This window comes from Triturus cristatus, chromosome 4_1, assembly GCF_964204655.1.
Source record: "Triturus cristatus chromosome 4_1, aTriCri1.1, whole genome shotgun sequence".
Lineage (NCBI taxonomy): Eukaryota > Metazoa > Chordata > Amphibia > Caudata > Salamandridae > Triturus > Triturus cristatus.
Window position 1 is genome coordinate 29,515,831 of NC_140585.1, and position 22,180 is coordinate 29,538,010.

The window sequence follows — 22,180 nt, forward strand, 5'->3', positions numbered from 1 at the left end:
GTGAATGTGCGGTCTTCTGAGGTGTGCAGCCACTACTGCTAGGCACTTGGTGAATACCCTTGGTGCTTGGTGCGGGAGCACCTTGAACTGGTAGTGTTGCCCGTCCACCACAAATCTGAGGTACTTTCTGTGAGACTGGTGTACTGGGATGTGAAAGTAGGCGTCTTTCAAGTCTAGAGTGGTGAGAAAATCATTCTGGGAGAAGAGTGGAAGAACCTGTTAAAGGGTTACCATGTGAAAATGGTCTGAATGTATGTAAGTGTTTAGAGGTCTGAGATCTAGGATAGGTCGTCGAGTCTCGTCTGTCTTTGGAATCAGAAAGTACAGGGAGTAGACCCCTAAATTTTGTTGATTTATGGGGACCTGTCCTATGGCTCCTTTTTGCAGGAGGGAGATCACCTCTTGTTTTAGTAGCGTAGTATGTTCTTGAGACATAGGGCGGTGCCTGGGTGGAATGTTTGGGGGGGTAGATGTCAATTCTAGGCAATACCCTGACTGAATCATTTGTGTCACCCATCTGTCTTAGGTGATTGTCTCCCAGACGTGAAGGAAATGTTGTATTCTGCCCCCGACCGGAGTGGAATGGTCTGGAGGGAGCGGGGAAAAGTCATTGGGTAGTAGGTGTGGCAGAGTGGGCGGTATTTGTTTTGCCTCTGCCCTTATTATTATTGCCTCTGTATCCGCCTCTTTGATAACCCTTTGTGAAGGTAGATGGAGGAGGGGATTTGTAGGACGTGGATGCAATATCCGAGGAGTAGCCTCTGCCCGTGCCTCGAAAGGAAGAGCAGCGAAAGGAGCGCCTAGGAGTGTGTGACTGTAGGGCTCCCATGGATTTCGCCGTGTCAGTATCTTTTTTCATCTTTTCAAGGGCTTCGTCAACCTTTGGGCCAAATAGATGATCTTGGTCGAATGGGTGGTTCAATATAGAGGCTTGTACCTCAGGTTTAAAACCTGAAACTCTGAGCCAGGCATGGCGAAGGAGAAGGACACTGGTGTTTATGGCCCTGGAGGCTGTATCTGCTGCATCTAGGGCACAGCGAATAGAGGTATTCGTTATTATTTTCCCCTCTTGGATCAATTCATTAGCCCGGTTCTTGTATTTTTCAGGGAGATGGTGCATGATGGCCTCTAACTCATCATAATGCGCCCTGTCGTATCTGGCCAATAGTGCTTGCGTGTTGGCGATACGCCATATGTTGGCGGCTTGTGATGCAGTGCGCTTCCCTGACGCATCTAGGAGCTTGGACTCTTTGTCAGGTGGTGGTGCTTCACCTGACGCCTGAAAATTTGAGCGCTTCCTAGCTGTAGATACCACTAGGGAATCCAATGGTGCAGGACCTTTAATGTATGAAGGGTCTGTGAGGGCGGCTTTGTATTTTTTCTCTATACGGGGGTTTAGGACCCTGGCCCTGACTGGGTCTTTAAAGACCTCCGGTGCATGTTTGATTACTCCCTTTAACATAGGTAGGATGGCAGTAGACCTATGTGTGTCATCAAAGGTGTCTCGAAGAAAATCTTCCTCCACTGGGTCAGTATGTAACTCCACCCCATGGTAGTGTGCCGCCCTTTGTAATAGGTGGTGAAAACCTAAGGAATCTTCAGGTGGGGATGGCCTAGATGGGTAAAGGTCATCCTGTGGGACATCTGGGATGTCCGGATTGTTATAGTCGTCCCATGGGTCTGGAGATCCAGTAGGGGTGGGATCCTGTGGCACATCTGCTGGATCATAATATGGGTCTCCTAAGTCGTCTGGGGCAGGAGACAAGGTTGGGGAACGATGAGGCGGGGGTGGAGAGGGTAGAGGTGGGGAGGGTAGAGGAGGCGGAGGGGAAGGCACTCTGAAAGGGGAGGTAGCAGTGTCTTTCCTCTTTGGAGGTGCAGGTGGAGCTGGTTTGTCCAAGTGTCTCTTTTTTGTAGACAATGTCAAATGCCCAGTTTTTGGATCCTTGGTGAGTGTCTTTTGGAGAGGATCCGGTGTGAAAAGTTCTTGGGACACTGGTTGTTCGGTCGGCGCCGAAGTTTTCGGGGCCGACGGCTTTTTAGGCTTGTCCAAGCCGTACTTTGGGACCTCCGATTTTTTGGTCGGCGCCGAGGGTCTTGTGATGCATGGTCTGCACCGGCAGGGCAGGTTTCGACACCGAAGGCTTTGGTACTGGGTTCGGTGTGGAGATGGAGGCCGATGTTTTCTTCGGTGCTGAAGGGTGTTATTCGGAACCGATGGTAGGCTGGCTCGAGCCCGAGCTGCCGGAAGGCTTAATAGGCTTCTTTACCGGGCCCGAAGGTGGGGTGTGAGAAGCAGCATCCTTGGTCTTGCCTAGGCCCGAAGGCGAAGGTGTGACCGAAGCCTTTTTGGGTATCGGCGTGGGTGTGGGAGGGGGTATTGTACTCACGACCCTCTGCGCCGGAGTGATCTCCTCCACATCGGAGTCCTCGGCCTCGGAAGCACTGACGAGGTAGTCGTCCTCTTCTTCGATGTTCTGCTGTCCCGGAGCTTCGACGTCGTCCCCGAAGATGTCGACTGGAGCGGAGGTCGAGGAGTGCGCCATGTTGCGTCTAGCCCGTCGATCTCGAATAGTCTTTTTAGAGCGAAAAGACTTGCAGGCGGGACAGTCTCGGGCCTCGTGTTCAGGGGAGAGGCAGAGGTTGCACACCTCATGAAGATCGGTGTGGGGGAATTTGGACCCACATCAAGGGCACTTCTTGAAGGGAGTTCTTTCCATCAGCCGAGACCGGAGCCGGAATAGGCCCGAAGGCCGCCGTCGACGACCTGAATCGAAGAAGTGCCGAAGAGAAGGTGAGTAAGATGATTTATCTGAAGGAGCTCGATAAACGAGGATTTTTGCGAAGATCGTTGAACTGGAAATGTCGGATCCGGAGCGCGAAGTATTACATCCGAGCCCGATGGCGGAAAAAAACAAGGATGGAGCCGAAGCCCATGCGCAATACGAACCAAGGGAGGAGTCACCGAACTCGTAACTTCCAAAGACTTTCCAAGAGGAAAAACAAACTGCAAACATCCGGGCCCAACACCAGATGGCGATCTATGCACAGTGTATAATCTGCAGCTCATATGCCTCGAACAGTCAGTTCTCTCAAAGATTGACTTATTGTTGCTCGGTCTAGAGATCTTTCATCTCCAGTGGGTGGTTGTGAACACTAACATCGAAAAGAAGCAGTTCACAAGGCAGAGCGACCATGAAGGAAATACAATGATGCAGGAGGCCAGTTCCAGCCAGCAGGGAGGCCAAGGCAGTGTTTCCTCTGCACACAAATATACCAAGACCTCCTCGGGCATGTGGAGCCCAGCTCTGGAGGACAACCCCACAGTGTTGGGATATTTCTTTCACACTGTGCCTTATGTTTATCCAAAGTGGAGTCTTGTGAGCTTAAAGCAATAATGGAGCCCAGCACTGGTGTAGATCTCCAGCTACAACTGCCTGAACAATGACTTCTGAAATCTCAACCATGTAAAGGCAATCATGAAAGCCACTTTGGCCTCCTACGCTAGCGTTTCTGGAGAACTAAAACTAGCACACACTCTTCCATTACTAAAAAATCTACTTTATATTCTGAGCGTGGATAACTGTAGACCCCAGTCAGTTGCCATATTTGTCAAAATGCTTGAGCCCACTGAATTTAATCCCCTTTCTCTGCTTGCCACGCCTCTAGGCGTATTACATCCTCTGCAAGCTTCTTTTTGCATCTGAGATAGTGGTGATGACAGTCCTGGGCACGCTACGATATTACACTGACCAGGATGTGCCCGCAGCCTTGATCCCATTCGGATCTCCACACAGAATCTAAAACTGTGGACATCGGCTGCAGCGAGGCCACCTGAAGAGCGTGGATCAATGGGCAACGCCTTTATGGCTCCACTGGAGTTTGCCGAACTGGTCACTGCAAGTAACCTTGGATTTGCTTTGGTCAGAAAGTAAAATGCTGAGAAGTGGAGTCCTACAGCGCTCCGATGTCCACACCATATTGTAATCTGTATGTGCCTGCCCAGGTCTTTGTATTAACTTAGTGCTCCTATAACCCCAAGATCGCCTTCAAGAAGGAGGGGATCCCAGCAGACGGCAGGTCATGTGCACGGCTGCCTATAAAGTGTAGGGTCTTGGGAGTCTCAGAAGCAACTTCAACTAAACAGGAGCAAGACAAACTCTTCCCCCTTTCAGAGTTTCACCCTTTCTTTTGGCACGCCCCTCCTGTAGGTGGGTGAGCAGTGCACTCTGCACAGCCAGTCTGGAACCCGGGAGTCAAATGTGACATTTAACCACGGCTGATCAAGTCAACATGGTGGCGGGAGCCAGTCTTTTCCAACTGCGCATTCTGAACCAGATTGCACATCTTTCATTGCCTCAAAAAATTCAAAAAAGAAAGCCCTACAATGCCATTTATCTTGCCCTAACTGCTAAGGCATTAAACCAGGTTCAGATGGTTCAGAATGCTGCAGCCTAGCTGGTTTTGAATTTAAAAACATCAGATTCTTTCGCACTTGCATTAGCCAAGTTCTATTGGCTTCCAGTAAAGAGTCATTTGTTAAGTCTTGCCTGGTGCTTTTCGATCCACAACCCAACTCCGCTATCACAAAGGTTCTCCTTTTATAATCTGAAAGGCTAGTTACAATTAGAAAAAGCTTTTTTTGGTAAAAGTTCCCAGGTTTCGCCAAGCTACCTTCAGAGGACGATGTTTGTCACTGTGGTGAGAATCCATGTATTTTTTTCTGCATCCCGTAACTACTTAAAACCTGACATTTCCGTTCTTTAATTATTTGCCAGTTGTGTTTTGTGTAAAGACAGACCTGCTCCAAGAGGTTCTCTGAGCACCAAGACACCTCTGGGCGAACGTAGCGCTTTAATTTCCCCTTTTCCATTATTTATAGAAGCTGGAGGGTACCTTTGGTGAGGATCATCATGAGGCTAGAGCAATGTGAGGGGGGGGGGGGGGGGGGGGGGGGGGGAAGACATGGATGTAGGGATTACGAAACGGGCAGACAGATGGTGCTAAGAATGAGATGGGTGAAGAGCCGGTTAGAGGGTCCCTGACCGGGCAACAGACAAACCTAGGATGAATTTCATTCAAAACATGCATAAATGGAGGCCAAAGACCCACTCACCTTTGGCAAACCACTCGTCTGGAAAAGCAGCCCAAGCAGAGACAGCAGGAGTGTGCAAGAAGGAGGGAAGATGGGAGAGAGGAGCAAACAGCAAGAAATGGAAGAAAGATGCAAGGTTAAGAAATGAAGTGAAAGAAATAGAGAAGATAACAGATGCACACAAGGGGAGGAAGATGACCAATGTACGAGATAAAAAAAATAAGTAGATGAAAAGAATGGAAAGGGACAAAGAAGCAGTGAGAAGAGATAGACAAAATAAGAAAAAGTAAGTGTCAACAGGGGAAGGACAAAGAAAGGAAAGGATTGAAAAGTAAGGAAGGGAAACAGAAGTAAAGAAAAAAAGAATGGAATGGAAGGTGAAGAAAGAAAGCGGTGGTAAGTCAGCAGGGGGTGTATAAACGAAGAATCACCCAAAGCGACAGAACCAGAGGGCAGAAGTCGATTAGAAGCAGTGAGCATCAGAGGTTGTGCCCAGGCAACAACGGTGATAAGCCACAGCAGGTCAAAGGTCACAGGCCATTGAGAGGAAAGAAAAAAAGAAAAGAATTAAAAGTTATTAAATTAGATCAGACAAGCGCAGTCACAGCTTCCTATATAAATATCAAAGGGACTTCTGATGTCACACGAGGTCATAGCTTCCCATAAGATACCATAGCTCACGGCTTTCCACATTGCATCACAAAACGCGCAGGATCATGCTGGCAAGATGGCTCAGTGAGTTAAACACTTGCTGGTGACATTGGTGAACTGCAGGTTACTATGAGTTTGAATATCAGAAAGGTCCTCTCATCCTTCAAAGGCCAGAAAATTGAGTATTGATACACTGTTTAATACCAACTTATTATAAAATATCAGAATGCGGCTCACAGGACACTCGCCCCGGGCTGGTCTCACGAGCAGTGTCTCCTCCCACAGCGTACAGGAGGGAAGCTGATGGAGCCAGAGACCAGGGCCACCAACTAGCAGGCAATCAGGTGTTCAATGGGACGTACTGGTCATGCACAAAAAGAAAAAACCTTAAGAAAAAGACATTCTCAAGAACCGTGGACTATTGGTCGAGAGATGCAGAAGGAGGGGGAAAGGAGCTTAGCCCTCTCCCCCCTCCCCCAGGGAAATGCAATCGGACAGCTTACATGACGAGCTGCTCTGTGAGGCCGTGTGCTCCCACCCTCGGTTTGAAAAGGCTCGAACCATCAACCAGAGAAGACTTTAGGCAGCATCTCCAGCACCCAAAATGATGTGCTGCTGTCTACTAAAGGACAACAATCCAGAAACACGTGTCTAGAGATAAACTGCAGTGGCTGCACCAACAAAGGTGACAAACGAAAGACTGGCACTGAAGTAAGTGGGATCATGCACTGCATTTATCATGATGCATTGGTGCAAACTGAGTGCTGAGATGTGAAGTAGAGTGCCCCCACCCACTGTTTGTAAGGAACACAAGTTCATGTCACAGAGAACTGAGGGGCCATAGTCTATGTTGGGAAGTTCACACACGGGAAGGAACTTCCAGGCTGCCAGAGCCCAGAAATGATTCTTAGACTCATTTCATCTGCCAATCAAGGGGAGGAAGGAGCCACAGACCTGCTAAACTGAGCCTCTCAAGATGGGAGAGCATCAGTACTGGGTGGGGGGGTGATGGTCTCTAAGCTTCCAAGATACTGTGAACGGCAAGCTAAGCGGAGTATCTACTGGGCCAAGACTGTCCGAGAGCTGAAGCCATCGAGCAGCCTCTAGTAAACTGTGGTCTGAAAGCTAAGCTAGGGATCTAATTGGCCCAAGACAGGCCAAGCATCAAAACCATCATCCAGTGGAGAATGTCGCAAGATGGGCTACAGAGAAAGCTACGGCAGTATCTAATGAGCGTAGAGTCAGGCCATCGGCTAGAGAAGAATACAGATGCTGGGCCATAGACAAGCAACCCAAGCACTCCAGGACAAGGACAACTGAAGAGCCATCAACACCATCATCAGCATAGGTGATGGAAGCGGAGACAGACAAAGCCAACTCGAGCATCTCAGTACATCAAAATAGACAAACCAATGGCATAGCCCAGGGCAGAAAATGGAAGCTGGCTCTAGTCTGCCAACTCAAGCATCTCATGAACATTGGAACAGATCGACAAGTGAAAAGGACTGTCCAACGAAGGATGGAAGCATGCTTAGAATAAGAGGAGCCGAGAACCTCTGAAGACTGCATTGTATGTGAGTGGAGGAAGAACTGAGCTCCACAAACTTCATGTTAAGCAGAGGATGGCAGGGTTCCCTGAACGGACTACCCTCAGCTACCAGCCAAGGGTGGTGGAGAGAGTCAGAAGGGGCTCTGGATCTTTGCAAGCCACCAATGGGAGCCCAGAAAAGAACCTACTACTCTTCTCATCCATCGTCTGTGGCGAGTTTCCGTCGGTTGAAGCTAACCCAAGCTGAAGACTTGTCCTGCCCAGGAAGATGGACTCTGGTTTAGGCCCACACCCCTGTCCTTCCACTAGAGACAGGAGACAGTTCAGGGACACAGGAGTAATTTAGGGGAGGCAGGGTGTGTTGCTCTTTTCCACAGTATTGCTTGTGCTCAAAAGCAGATTATGTTAAAGAATTATACAGCTCTAGGAACCACCTTCACACTTTGTTTCTTTTTACGACTCCATTTGCTGCTAGAGAACCATTTCAGACACTACAATGGCAGAGATTTTAATTTCAAATAAGTATTATATTTTTTGTAAAGTTCTGAATGTTGCCAAGCAGCAGATTAAAATCGCTTTACCATATTATGGACATCTGTTGGGTTTTCAGCAGCATGAGAAAATAATCAATTTGTGGAGAAAGCAACGACAGTCACGGCTCGCTCCTTACTAGTTTTACAATAAAGACTTTGCTACAGTGAGTGAGGCAATAAGTTTTGGATATGCTGGTCTTGATAAGTGGGATAGGATGTGAGGGGGCAACTAAAAGATGAACTGTCTCTACCAATGGTGGGGCAAGGGTCTATTGTGTCCGTGAAGCGTAACATGTCCTATACGCTTATCCACTGCGTAACATCTAGCCAGTGACAACAGCAAAACCAGAATCTGACTAGTTCACGTTTTTGGGATCCTGACATGCTACACGGACATTCCAGTGAAACCCTGAGGAAGAGGGAGGAGATTTCCCCCAAAACACAATGTGGTGGTGTGGAGACGCGATACCTTTGGTGGAATATGTGTAATTAAGCTTTTGACTTTGAGCCAGAATCCAAGGATGGATGTCCAATGTAACAAAGTGGGTTGAGATTTGGAAGTTTTGAAAAGTTTTTTCTCTGGGTTCTGAGTGTCTGGTGAGGAGTTGTGACACCAGAGATGGATTTTGTGAACTTTGAAACCAGTTTGGATCATAACTGGACCAAGGTTTGATACCCTGAAATGCGTTTGTTCGGACTTTGAGTACTTCGATTTTTTTAACACTTTTTTTAAAACACCTAGTTCTGTAAATCCAGCCTGAATTTTATTTGATTTTGATGTAGAATACACAATAATTGGTTGTAACTACTTGGATTTACCCCTCTTAACCAATTCTCTTAGATTAATGAAACTATAAAATGGGTGATTTTTCTGCATTATTTGGACGCTGTGCGAAGTGAAAGTTTTAAGTTACCCGAAAGGCTAATGCAGTAAGACGTTATTTTACGTGGTTTTTCCCATTACCACAGCTCTCAACGGACTTGCCTTTCAGAGGATTGCCAAAACCACTCCTTTCAGAGCATATGTGGGGTAGTGACTGCACTCGGGTTAGCTTTTCGTGAACCCAAACTTAACTATCAGAGACATGTTTCCCTATGTGAACTGGGGTATCTAATCAGTTCTCAATGTGTAAAATCTAGTATTGTTTTTAAAATGGGATTTAATGACCTACCACTTCCACATAACTCACTGCCTCATATCAATACCCAAGTACAGATTCAGACAAACTCAACAATGTTCGATATGTATGTGAAAAAGGCTCAACTTTAACATCAACAGTCAAAGGGAGCAACCAAAGATGCAGTAACACCACCTTTCAACCTTTCTTCCCTTTCTCTGTCCCCAGATTGCAGAATCCGGCCCTCACGATTTACCTCCAAACTGCATGAAAATGGACCTTGGTTTATAGCTGGAGCCCTCTCCAGCCGCTCTGTTTGAATGATTCTCTCCTTACAGACTATCTGCCTGCCTTACCGGCTCTCTGCAGATCCTACCCGGTCACATCTGCCGCCCCACTCTGTACTACGCGTCAGTTGATCAAAGGTACCCCTCCTTACAAATCACACTGAGTAACAAAGTCCCAGAATCTTTCTAACCTCCAGAATCATCCCACTCACACAAACCTTGCATGAATCCCAGATTCCCCCGTGTAACCACGGCTTGGAGTCTGACACGATCCAACTGCCTCGACCCTATAGACCAATTCATAGGCCTGAATTCACCCTAAAAGTCGCACCTGACCACTACGGACTTCGCCCACCACTAGAAACTGGAGGAAATGGGTCAAGCGGTTCACCCAGAGCACACAACTAACCCGATAACCAATAACTAGTCACCACTGGGCTAACCCCTACCTTTGGGCTACAGAGTAAGGTAGTACACTCTACAAAGCCTTTCAACGTGGCAAAGGCAGTAAACATTATATACATGCAATTACAATAAAACAAAAGAAACACTTGCTCAATTTTCTTTGCAGAACATATGTAGAGACACAAGAACTAACACTGGTGTAGCTAGAAGAGCTGCCCTATCCAAAGCGGTGCCTGAAGCTTGCCACGTGTCCCAATGCAAGTAAAGGAGCCTCATTCCCCCCTGAAGGAAGTGACAGAACTGGGTGGCAGAGGACTCCTCACGCCTTAACTTTGGGGCGCTGCACAGCTTTCCACTGTGCTGGTCATTTGACCTGCTTCACCCTCATACATCCTAGCTAGTTAAGGTGTATTTTGTAAAGAGTGCACTGCCCTGGACACCGCATCTCACCTTTAAACATTTTCAGTGATTTTAAAAGAGGGCGGGAGGGAGGCGGGCGGCTCGTAGTTGGGCTACGCGGAGTGTGTGCGTAGATTTGGCCCCACTACGTGATGCTCCGCGTAGCCCCACTACGTCCACTACGCCCAGGGTTAATTAGCAAAAGTTTCTAAGTGTCAAATTTTAAAATGGCAAAATATTTCTTAAAAATAATAGTAACTAAAACAAATTTACTCACTCGTTTCCAAGAACTGTCCCAGGACTGAAGCTAGGATCCAGTCCTGGAGTTAGAAAAGTAATCCTGAAAGTAATCAATTGCCAATAACTTGAAATTCCCATTGAGCTCAATGTATTATTGTGTTTGAAATTGTGTTGCCTATTGCAACAAAACTAACTATTATCTGCAAAAGTCAATTGCCTATTGCAAAGTATTTAACTAAAGCATCTCATTCTGAGAAAGTATATTTTGATACCTATTGTTGGTTCTAAAATAAAACAACCATATAGGTTTATATACAAACCATTGGCCTAGAGTTCAGTTCTTGAGTGTGTGAGACCATTTGCTGACTGAGTGTGTGCAACAAATGCTTTACACTGTCCTCTGATACTGCCTTACTGCTCGACCAAGCTACCACTTTAGAGAGTAAGGTTATATCCAACTTTAGCCTTTGCCAAACCTCTGGGGACTGTGGACTCTGTTTATACTGTTCCCAAATAGGTATAGTGTGTACAGACACTTTCTCACAATCAAATACAAAGTATAACCGTAATTAACAAATTGATTCGTGACAAGTCTTGTTCAGGGAGGGGGGGGGGGGACAAAGGAGGGAGTCAAGACGTAGGTGATTTAGAAGCCTTCTTATCAAAGAGACTATATACTCCAATGGGCAAGATTATGCGTTGGTCGGGAGCTATCCCATCGGAAGAGTTCGGTTGAGAAAGGGGTCTTTGAGCTGGCTTTTTAGGTCTCGGCTGCGAAGGCTGCGCTTGCGCAGTCTCGCTCCGAGATTTAATGACTTTGAGAAGAGGGGCTTGCACCCGCCCCTCTTCTCTCCTGTTCTCCATTGGCTGGCCTCTTAAATGCTGGCCAGCCACTGGAGAAGAGGTCCAGTCACTCCGTTGAAGCCCCGTCCTTTTCGGATCGGGGGGAGTGTTTTTTGCGAGAAGTCTCAGGGAGGAGACAACAGCAAAACACGCCCCCAAATCCGAAAAGGACGTGGCGTTTCTCCGAGGCATTTTCTGCTGTGCCTCGGAGAAAGGCGGTGGTGTCCCGGCGTTGCTCCCTCACGTGATCTCCTTCGTCATCAACGATTACCAGCCCGGAGGCTGCATCGTCTCGCACCTGGACCCCATCCACATCTTCGAAAGGCCCATCGTTTCTGTGTCCGTCTTCAGCGACTCGGCGCTGTGCTTCGGCTGCAAGTTCCAGTTCAAGCCGATCCGGGTGTCCGAGCCAGTGGTGTTTTTGCCTGTGCGGAGGGGTAGCGTCACCATCCTCAGGTAAGGAAAGTTGGGGCTACTGCCATGCTGGGGGAGGGATGATACCCCCGTGTAGGGCTACAGTGATAGGTAATGTCATTTTAAGTGCAAAAAGGCTAAGCCTCTTGTCCGGCAGCGAGGCCCCATGCACTCCGCCATGTTGAAGCTTTCCAGTCGCTATTGAGCTGAGGGGCCTGTCTCTGGACCCTGCCATGGCTGGGGAGCAGCAGCTGCAGGAACCAGTGAGTACGGGCCTGGCTTTCCTTTAGCAGTGGCGAGCGGGCCTCGAGACGTTCGCTTGCACCCAGGGACATTTTAAATTTTCGGGGGTCCTGGGCCACTCGTATTTTGTGAGGCCTCGTTTGTAAGTTTTGAAACGTATGATATAATTTCAGCACTTTAATGCCGTCCTTGGCCATGTTACTCACAGTGCACAGGCACACCTCGAAATTCAAAATGTATTTACATCTAATATTCATGAACAGTGACGTGTGCTTTCAGGATTATAATTCAGCAGCAGTTCACTAACATGATTGTTTATAATCTGTGAGACCTCCTGCGATTGCTGATATGTGAGGTCCTGTTTTGGTCTAAAAGAAACTGGTTTTATGGCTGTCACATGGGGTTGAAAAACAAACACTTTTGTGCCATGTCTGCAACAGACTCCAATACATCACCCACGCTAAAAATAAATTAAAGAAAACTTATTTTAAAAAATGGATTAAGAATTATTTAGGGTCTTCAGAGCAAAAGCAAAGCTGGCTCTATCAGGGAAAATATACAATGACTAATGCTTTACAGGTAATTCCATTTGTGTCTGCCACCCTGCAGGGTGGAGGGTGACGCCACACCACATTTGAAGCAGTCCCTGCTCGCTGGCCGCGTGTGCACGCTCACGTGACCGTTGTGCCCAAAACCTGACAGGCCCGGGTGAGTACGGGCACTCTCCTCAGGCCTGGAGAAGTTCCGGTACTCAGAAGAACAAGCATTTACAATGCAACGGTCTCGGCATTGGTAAAGTTCGAGCTATTGGCATTGCTCATGACAATGCCGTTTCTTTACATGTTTTAAAAACAAAAACAAACAAAAATAATGTCATGAGCAATGCCAATAGCTCTAACTTTACCAATGCCGAGACCATTGCATTGTAAATTCTTGTTAATTTTATGAAGGAGGGGTTAGTCCTGATATGGACTGGGATGGAGATCCAAATTTTGGGCGCATTACCAGAGAAGGAGCGTGTTAAGGTTTTTTGTTTGCGAGTTTTCGGAGGGATGAATAGTAGAGTGTTAGTACTCCTGAGATTCCTTGTCTGACCGGCCTTATTGAGTTTGGAGGCAAGGTAGGCAGGTTTGCCAGTGTGCAGAGCACTGTGTGCAAGACAGGCCGTTCTGAAGTTGGTGTGATTTAAAAGCATCTAAACTAATTGTTTTTAGTGTACTATATAAAAATCAGAACAACTTCTAACTGAAAAGTACACTCAAGATGCCTGAAAAAAAAAAAGAGTAATCTTATAAAATTACATACAACCATCCCCGGACGCAATTATGAGCAACTGGGACCCCCAACATCGATCAGTTGCAGAGGTTCATTTACACGATTGGTCGCTTCGTATGGCTGAGCCCCCCCCCCCCCCGGAATCATTGCAGCCAGTTTATGAACATTCACCACACATCCATTATACCAGCTGGCTGACATCCAAAAGTCCAATGAACACTGCCTTGAAGCACAAGAAGCACACCTGCTGGAGCACGACCTAAAGCCACCGATCTCCAGCCATGCACACAAGAACTGACGGGGACTTACCTTTGCCTTTTTTGGTCCCGAAGCAACTGGCATTCTGCTGGCCGGAGCTGGAGGTACTGAGTGGCTCTTCCAAGTACTTTTCAGCGTGGGGTATTTCACGGTGGACCTGGTACGAGAGGTTACGAAGCAAGCAGACAGAGTTCTCCACCAGCTGTTGCAACGGGTGAGAAAGGAGAGATTTTAGAGGGGGATTCAGAGCGTCCCTAATATAATCCCTGCAAGTCGCACCAGGGTAAATGAATAGACGACCCCACAAGCGATTAGCGCTAGAGATCAGAAACCCTAAACACAGCACACACAGCATGTGACGTAGGGAGCCCTTACACTAGAGCTGATGCTTTAACAAACCCATAGATAAGACCAGAATATACTGAACACCAGAAAGTAGAAGTGATCTGAGACACCTACAAATCCCACCACCAGCATCCAATGCTGAAACCCGGGGGCGAGGGTGCACTAGCAAACAGGCAGCACCCCCACCAGAGTGCACCGCCTGGAGATGAAAGGCTGGGTATGTGCCAGAGGACCCAACAGTGCAATCAAGGGTGGATCACAGGTGTTTATGCGACAACTTAAAGCACAAATCACACCTCCCATAAAGGCCAGTCCCTTGTATGATAAAGGCCAGTCCCTTGTATGACAAATCCCAGTCCAAGAAAGGCCAGTCCCTTGTATGACAAATCCCAGTCCAAGAAAGGCCAGTCCCTTGTATGCACAAGTGATTCCTAAACACGGTGCGCTGCAGAGCACAGGCAATAGCATCGGCCCACTCGGTAGGCAGGTGCTGCAAGGTTCAAGATATAACTTTCATAAACCATGAGGACAAAGACGAAAGCTGGTGAAGCAGTGACGGCTCTGGCCTGGCAATGGGGGAGAGGCAAGGCAGTTGGAGTCTTACCCACAAGGAGCCACAGTCAGCGTCTGCCATAATGAAAGTACAGACACTGATGAATCAGTGGAACCAGTGACCATCAGGGAGGGAACGAGCAAATGAGGGGGTGCAGTGAACCAGCGGCTTCTCCCAGAAATGCATTTGCCGACTATCTAGTGGAAGAAGCCACTGCACAGCAGTAGATGGCCCTTGATACCCAGTCTGCCACCTGCCATGAGGCAAGGCATGATGTGTAAAGGAGGACGGTGGTGTGTGTTCAATGCTAGCAGCAGGTGGAAGAGCAGCCTGTGCTGCAGAATAGCCTGGGGGGTGGGGGAGGAATGAAGCACTGGCAGGCAGGTGATGCCGTGCTATAGAGTGAATGAGGTATGAAAGCAGAGAAGAGCTTAGGACAAGGCATGATGTGGAAAGGAGAACAGTGGTGTGTTCAATGCTAGCAGCAGGTGGAAGAGCAGCCTGTGCTGCAGGATAGCCTGGGGGGTGGGGGAGGAATGAAGCACTGGCAGGCAGGTGATGCCGTGCTAGAGAGTGAATGAGGTATGAAAGCAGAGAAGAGCTTAGGACAAGGCATGATGTGGAAAGGAGAACGGTGGTGTGTGTTCAATGCTAGCAGTAGGTACAGAGCAGCCTGTGCTGCAGAATAGCCTGGGGGGTGGGGGAGGAATGGAGCACTGGCAGGCAGGTGATGCCGTGCTATAGAGTGAATGAGGTACGAAAGCAGAGAAGAGCTTAGGACAAGGCATGATGTGGAAAGGAGAACGGTGGTGTGTGTTCAATGCTAGCAGTAGGTACAGAGCAGCCTGTGCTGCAGAATAGCCTGGGGGGTGGGGGAGGAATGGAGCACTGGCAGGCAGGTGATGCCGTGCTATAGAGTGAATGAGGTACGAAAGCAGAGACGAGCTTAGGACAAGGCATGATGTGGAAAGGAGAACGGTGGTGTGTGTTCAATGCTAGCAGTAGGTACAGAGCAGCCTGTGCTGCAGAATAGCCTGGGGGGTGGGGGAGGAATGAAGCACTGGCAGGCAGGGCAGGTGATGCCGTGCTATAGAGTGAATGAGGTATGAAAGCAGAGACGAGCTTAGGACAAGGCATGATGTGGAAAGGAGAACGGTGGTGTGTGTTCAATGCTAGCAGCAGGTGGAAGAGCAGCCTGTGCTGCAGAATAGCCTGGGGGGTGGGGGAGGAATGAAGCACTGGCAGGCAGGTGATGCCGTGCTATAGAGTGAATGAGGTATGAAAGCAGAGAAGAGCTTAGGACAAGGCATGATGTGGAAAGGAGAACAGTGGTGTGTTCAATGCTAGCAGCAGGTGGAAGAGCAGCCTGTGCTGCAGGATAGCCTGGGGGGTGGGGGAGGAATGAAGCACTGGCAGGCAGGTGATGCCGTGCTAGAGAGTGAATGAGGTATGAAAGCAGAGAAGAGCTTAGGACAAGGCATGATGTGGAAAGGAGAACGGTGGTGTGTGTTCAATGCTAGCAGTAGGTACAGAGCAGCCTGTGCTGCAGAATAGCCTGGGGGGTGGGGGAGGAATGGAGCACTGGCAGGCAGGTGATGCCGTGCTATAGAGTGAATGAGGTACGAAAGCAGAGAAGAGCTTAGGACAAGGCATGATGTGGAAAGGAGAACGGTGGTGTGTGTTCAATGCTAGCAGTAGGTACAGAGCAGCCTGTGCTGCAGAATAGCCTGGGGGGTGGGGGAGGAATGGAGCACTGGCAGGCAGGTGATGCCGTGCTATAGAGTGAATGAGGTACGAAAGCAGAGACGAGCTTAGGACAAGGCATGATGTGGAAAGGAGAACGGTGGTGTGTGTTCAATGCTAGCAGTAGGTACAGAGCAGCCTGTGCTGCAGAATAGCCTGGGGGGTGGGGGAGGAATGAAGCACTGGCAGGCAGGGCAGGTGATGCCGTGCTATAGAGTGAATGAGGTATGAAAGCAGAGACGAGCTTAGGACAAGGCATGATGTGGAAAGGAGAACGGTGGTGTGTGTTCAATGCTAGCAGCAGATGGAAGAGCAGCCTGTGCTGCAGGATAGCCTGGGGGGTGGGGGAGGAATGAAGCACTGGCAGGCAGGTGATGCCGTGCTGTAGAGTGAATGAGGTATGAAAGCAGAGAAGAGCTTAGGACAAGGCATGATGTGGAAAGGAGAACAGTGGTGTGTGTTCAATGCTAGCAGCAGGTGGAAGAGCAGCCTGTGCTGCAGGATAGCCTGGGGGGTGGGGGAGCAATGAAGCACTGGCAGGCAGGGCAGGCGATGCCGTGCTATAGAGTGAATGAGGTATGAAAGCAGAGACGAGCTTAGGACAAGGCATGATGTGGAAAGGAGGACAGTGGTGTGTTCAATGCTAGCTAGCAGCAGATGGAAGAGCAGCCTGTGCTGCAGAATAGCCTGGGGGGTGGGGGAGGAATGAAGCACTGGCAGGCAGGTGATGCCGTGCTATAGAGTGAATGAGGTATGAAAGCAGAGACGAGCTTAGGACAAGGCATGATGTGGAAAGGAGAACAGTGGTGTGTGTTCAATGCTAGCAGCAGGTGGAAGAGCAGCCTGTGCTGGAGGATAGCCTGGGGGGTGGGGGAGCAATGAAGCACTGGCAGGCAGGTGATGCCGTGCTATAGAGTGAATGAGGTATGAAAGCAGAGACGAGCTTAGGACAAGGCATGATGTGGAAAGGAGAACGGTGGTGTGTGTTCAATGCTAGCAGTAGGTACAAGAGCAGCCTGTGCTGCAGAATAGCCTGGGAGGTGGGGGAGGAATGAAGCACTGGCAGGCAGGTGATGCCGTGCTATAGAGTGAATGAGGTATGAAAGCAGAGACGAGCTTAGGACAAGGCATGATGTGGAAAGGAGAACAGTGGTGTGTGTTCAATGCTAGCAGCAGATGGAAGAGCAGCCTGTGCTGCAGGATAGCCTGGGGGGTGGGGGAGGAATGAAGCACTGGCAGGCAGGTGATGCCGTGCTATAGAGTGAATGAGGTATGAAAGCAGAGACGAGCTTAGGACAAGGCATGATGTGGAAAGGAGAACAGTGGTGTGTTTAATGCTAGCAGCAGATGGAAGAGCAGCCTGTGCTGCAGAATAGCCTGGGAGGTGGGGGAGCAATGAAGCACTGGCAGGCAGGTGATGCCGTGCTGTAGAGTGAATGAGGTATGAAAGCAGAGACGAGCTTAGGACAAGGCATGATGTGGAAAGGAGAACAGTGGTGTGTGTTCAATGCTAGCAGCAGGTGGAAGAGCAGCCTGTGCTGCAGGATAGCCTGGGGGGTGGGGGAGCAATGAAGCACTGGCAGGCAGGTGATGCCGTGCTATAGAGTGAATGAGGTATGAAAGCAGAGACGAGCTTAGGACAAGGCATGATGTGGAAAGGAGAACAGTGGTGTGTTCAATGCTAGCAGCAGGTGGAAGAGCAGCCTGTGCTGCAGAATAGCCTGGGGGGTGGGGGAGGAATGGAGCACTGGCAGGCAGGTGATGCCGTGCTATAGAGTGAATGAGGTATGAAAGCAGAGAAGAGCTTAGGACAAGGCATGATGTGGAAAGGAGGACAGTGGTGTGTGTTCAATGCTAGCAGCAGGTAGAAGAGCAGCCTGTGCTGCAGAATAGCCTGGGGGGTGGGGGAGGAATGAAGCACTGGCAGGCAGGTGATGCCGTGCTGTAGAGTGAATGAGGTACGAAAGCAGAGAAGAGCTTAGGACAAGGCATGATGTGGAAAGGAGAACGGTGGTGTGTGTTCAATGCTAGCAGCAGGTGGAAGAGCAGCCTGTGCTGCAGGATAGCCTGGGGGGTGGGGGAGGAATGAAGCACTGGCAGGCAGGTGATGCCGTGCTATAGAGTGAATGAGGTATGAAAGCAGAGAAGAGCTTAGGACAAGGCATGATGTGGAAAGGAGGACAGTGGTGTGTGTTCAATGCTAGCAGCAGGTGGAAGAGCAGCCTGTGCTGCAGAATAGCCTGGGGGGTGGGGGAGGAATGAAGCACTGGCAGGCAGGTGATGCCGTGCTATAGAGTGAATGAGGTATGAAAGCAGAGAAGAGCTTAGGACAAGGCATGATGTGGAAAGGAGAACAGTGGTGTGTTCAATGCTAGCAGCAGGTAGAAGAGCAGCCTGTGCTGCAGGATAGCCTGGGGGGTGGGGGAGGAATGAAGCACTGGCAGGCAGGTGATGCCGTGCTGTAGAGTGAATGAGGTATGAAAGCAGAGACGAGCTTAGGACAAGGCATGATGTGGAAAGGAGAACAGTGGTGTGTTCAATGCTAGCAGCAGGTGGAAGAGCAGCCTGTGCTGCAGAATAGCCTGGGGGGTGGGGGAGGAATGAAGCACTGGCAGGCAGGTGATGCCGTGCTATAGAGTGAATGAGGTACGAAAGCAGAGACGAGCTTAGGACAAGGCATGATGTGGAAAGGAGAACAGTGGTGTGTGTTCAATGCTAGCAGCAGGTGGAAGAGCAGCCTGTGCTGCAGAATAGCCTGGGGGGTGGGGGAGGAATGAAGCACTGGCAGGCAGGGCAGGTGATGCCGTGCTATAGAGTGAATGAGGTATGAAAGCAGAGACGAGCTTAGGACAAGGCATGATGTGGAAAGGAGAACAGTGGTGTGTGTTCAATGCTAGCAGCAGGTAGAAGAGCAGCCTGTGCTGCAGGATAGCCTGGGGGGTGGGGGAGGAATGAAGCACTGGCAGGCAGGTGATGCCGTGCTGTAGAGTGAATGAGGTATGAAAGTAGAGACGAGCTTAGGACAAGGCATGATGTGGAAAGGAGAACAGTGGTGTGTTCAATGCTAGCAGCAGGTGGAAGAGCAGCCTGTGCTGCAGGATAGCCTGGGGGGTGGGGGAGGAATGAAGCACTGGCAGGCAGGTGATGCCGTGCTGTAGAGTGAATGAGGTATGAAAGCAGAGACGAGCTTAGGACAAGGCATGATGTGGAAAGGAGAACAGTGGTGTGTGTTCAATGCTAGCAGCAGGTGGAAGAGCAGCCTGTGCTGCAGGATAGCCTGGGGGGTGGGGGAGGAATGAAGCACTGGCAGGCAGGTGATGCCGTGCTATAGAGTGAATGAGGATTGAAAGCAGAGACGAGCTTAGGACAAGGCATGATGTGTAAAGGAGGACGGTGGTGTGTGTTCAATGCTAGCAGCAGGTGGAAGAGCAGCCTGTGCTGCAGGATAGCCTGGGGGGTGGGGGAGGAATGGAGCACTGGCAGGCAGGTGATGCCGTGCTGTAGAGTGAATGAGGTATGAAAGCAGAGACGAGCTTAGGACAAGGCATGATGTGGAAAGGAGAACGGTGGTGTGTGTTCAATGCTAGCAGCAGGTAGAAGAGCAGCCTGTGCTGGAGGAGCAGAGCCATGCATGACAGAACCGTGACTTACACCCGTTGGACAGTGGGCCTCACCTTGCTGTCACTGTCCTTCTGTCCAATCTCCGACTGCACAATGTAGACCAAGGCATCGACCAGCCCGTCGCACTCCCGCAGCTTCCGCCGAGCCTCACTGCGCTCCGAGCTGATGTTCCTGCAGGGGAGGAATGAAGGCATCTCAGAGGGAGGCAGGCCACTAGCCACATGTGAGAGTGGGACATTCGGTGCGGTGTCTGTGCGTAAAGTGGCGGCTGAGTTGTGTGGTGCACGGTTTAACACATGGTATGTGTGCGAGTGTGTGCTCCTACATGCATGGTGCGCATTGTGCAAGGACAGTGGTGTGAACCCTTGTATTCATTAATACAACAGACAAGTGTGAGAATCTTGGTAGTCATCCCTGCCCTGGGTGAGTGCCCAGTGTGATCCCCAAACCCCCCCTCCCAGTGAGTGAGGGGCGCAGCAGATGAAGGGTAAAGCGGTGCGTCACAGCAGAGGCCTACAACGAGGAATGTGGCTCTTCCTACCCGCCATCTTGAGGGGCGCAGTGATGCCCCGAGAATGAAGGGGAGGCAATGAGGAAGCAATCAGAGAAGCTTCAGTGTTGGTAAGCGGAGGGGTGGACATTGAAAGGGGGGCCCAAAGCCTTGCACTACATCAGTTAGTCTACTCTTGCAGGGTTCGTAACTCCACCTGCCACAGTCCTGCAGTCAGCCACTAGCCGTCGGAGCCGACCCTGTCACACTCTGTTGCAGGCGACAGTCTGACTGAACAGTAAAGCGGCTCTAACACCACTACGCAGTACGTCCTACTGCACAGCATAGACCTGGGGGAACACAAGAAGTCTGCACTGACCGAGGCCCCCCAAGGACTTCACCCAACAGTCCACCGCAGTGTAACCAAGAACCTCTTGTTTTACTTTGCGATCACGGCTATTGCTGTATTTATCCAAATGTCTTCACTGTGTCCACATTAGGCGACTGCAATCAAAGGAGACTAGACATGCATTTCCACAACCCTCCGCTCACCACTACCCCACAGCGCGATCCCTCCCCTCCCCCCCCCCCCCCCCCCCCCCCGACAGGCTGCAGATCTACCACTCTAGGCAAAAGGCGGGACCAGGATATGGACACATCCTCAAATGAAAGGTAAATAGGCGGTGGGTTTGCTCATTAACAATACTTGGAACAAGGACAGGTGATGCAAAGTCTTGACCTGCAGTGGATGTCCAGTGAAGCCCCAGCGGGCTGTGGCAGACTCTTGCAACGCCCTTCCCCTTCATCAAAGCCCCAGTGAGCAACGGTACAAGGTTAGCAACACGTGGGTCTGCACCGTACAGACCGCTGCGAGGCGCTACATTCCTGCTGGAGGGATACGTGCCTCGAGAACCCTTTGCTCACACTGGCCAACACCCCATACATTTCCCATCACCTACCACAGAGTGGCCCCACAGGCTTCTTTTCACAACAAGCCACATATAATCCCATCCAGCTGGCATCAGAGCGTTGTGTGAGTGTGTGGTGCAGGTGCAAAGCAATGAAGGCGTGTAGGCCATACCGGAGGCAGCCTGCAGTGTTCGTGAGCACAGACTCCCACTCCACGTGCCGGGGTTTACAGTCCTCGCGGGGCTCCCTCTGCCACCCAGAGTGTGGGATCAGCACCTCGTCCACCAGGGCGTGCAGCGCATGATCCACTATCTCCATCTTGATGGAGTCATGCGAGGAGAGGTTCCAGAGCGTTCCTGGGAGCAGAAAAAGTGGAGAAACATTGAGACAGGAAGTACGAAATCTCAAATCTGGAGGGAGATTGCAGCCTTTAAATAAGGGATGTATCCCTCCTCGTCTAAAGCAGGGATTGGGTTCCAGGAGTTCAGCCTTCTGTGAATCTCTCACCTCAGCTGGAATTACAACAAACCCCAGCTCCAAGTCAGCTCGGGGCACTCGTAAGAGTTCTCAAATTGATCTTAATGAGCCCCCCCCCTGATATTTCAGACACACTTAGCTATCCGACAGCCCTCTGTCTCCCTTAAATTCAGGGAATGCCCCAGCATTCAGTTTGTATCCCACCTTACCAGTGATGACTTCAGTAAGGTCCATATCCCGCGCCTTGCGCAGCAGCCGGACCAGGGCCGGCACTCCATCGCAGTTCTTGATGGCCACCTTGTTGTCTTGGTCCCTGCCATAGGAGATGTTCTTGAGGGCACCGCAAGCCCCGTGATGCACCTCCTTCTTTGGATGGTCCAGGAGACCCACCAGCACTGGAATGCCCTTCAGCCTGCGCACGTCAGTCTTGACTGGGTCGTTCTGGTAACAGAGGTGCTGCAGGTAGGCAGCCGCATTAGACTTTACTGCATCCAGTCGGAAGTTGAGCATGGCAATGACCTCGGAGAGCTCTGGCTGGCGCCAATTGGTGGGAACAGGCTTGCGCAGACTGTCCAGGCTCGCCATGCTCCCTGCACGCTCATGCTGAGCCAGGGGCGCCTGCTGCCAGTAGTAGGGGTCCTGCTGCATCTCGTCCACCAGAGGATCTCCGTAACTCCTGGCGGAAGGAAGAGGACAGGTCAGTAACAACTGTTGACGCCATAATCATCCGCA

At 50.1% G+C, this 22,180-nt stretch overlaps 1 protein-coding gene across 14 annotated transcripts in view; it reads right to left on the bottom strand.

Annotated features, from left to right (window-relative positions):
- The window catches only part of CTNND1 (catenin delta 1), a 291,114-nt gene that overhangs the window by 59,004 nt on the left and 209,930 nt on the right, over positions 1-22,180 (bottom strand). For 9 of the 14 annotated variants that reach the window (XM_085651383.1, XM_085651377.1, XM_085651378.1 and 6 more), the window contains 4 exons: positions 21,658-22,124; positions 21,144-21,327; positions 19,626-19,743; positions 13,362-13,512 (listed from right to left, as the gene is read on the bottom strand). In XM_085651383.1, coding sequence (XP_085507509.1) covers positions 13,362-13,512; positions 19,626-19,743; positions 21,144-21,327; positions 21,658-22,124 — 920 coding nt within the window. Of the gene's footprint in view, positions 1-5,116; positions 5,135-13,361; positions 13,513-19,625; positions 19,744-21,143; positions 21,328-21,657; positions 22,125-22,180 lie in introns of all 14 variants that reach the window. The other 5 variants (XM_085651376.1, XM_085651379.1, XM_085651371.1 and 2 more) reach the window with 1 other exon arrangement.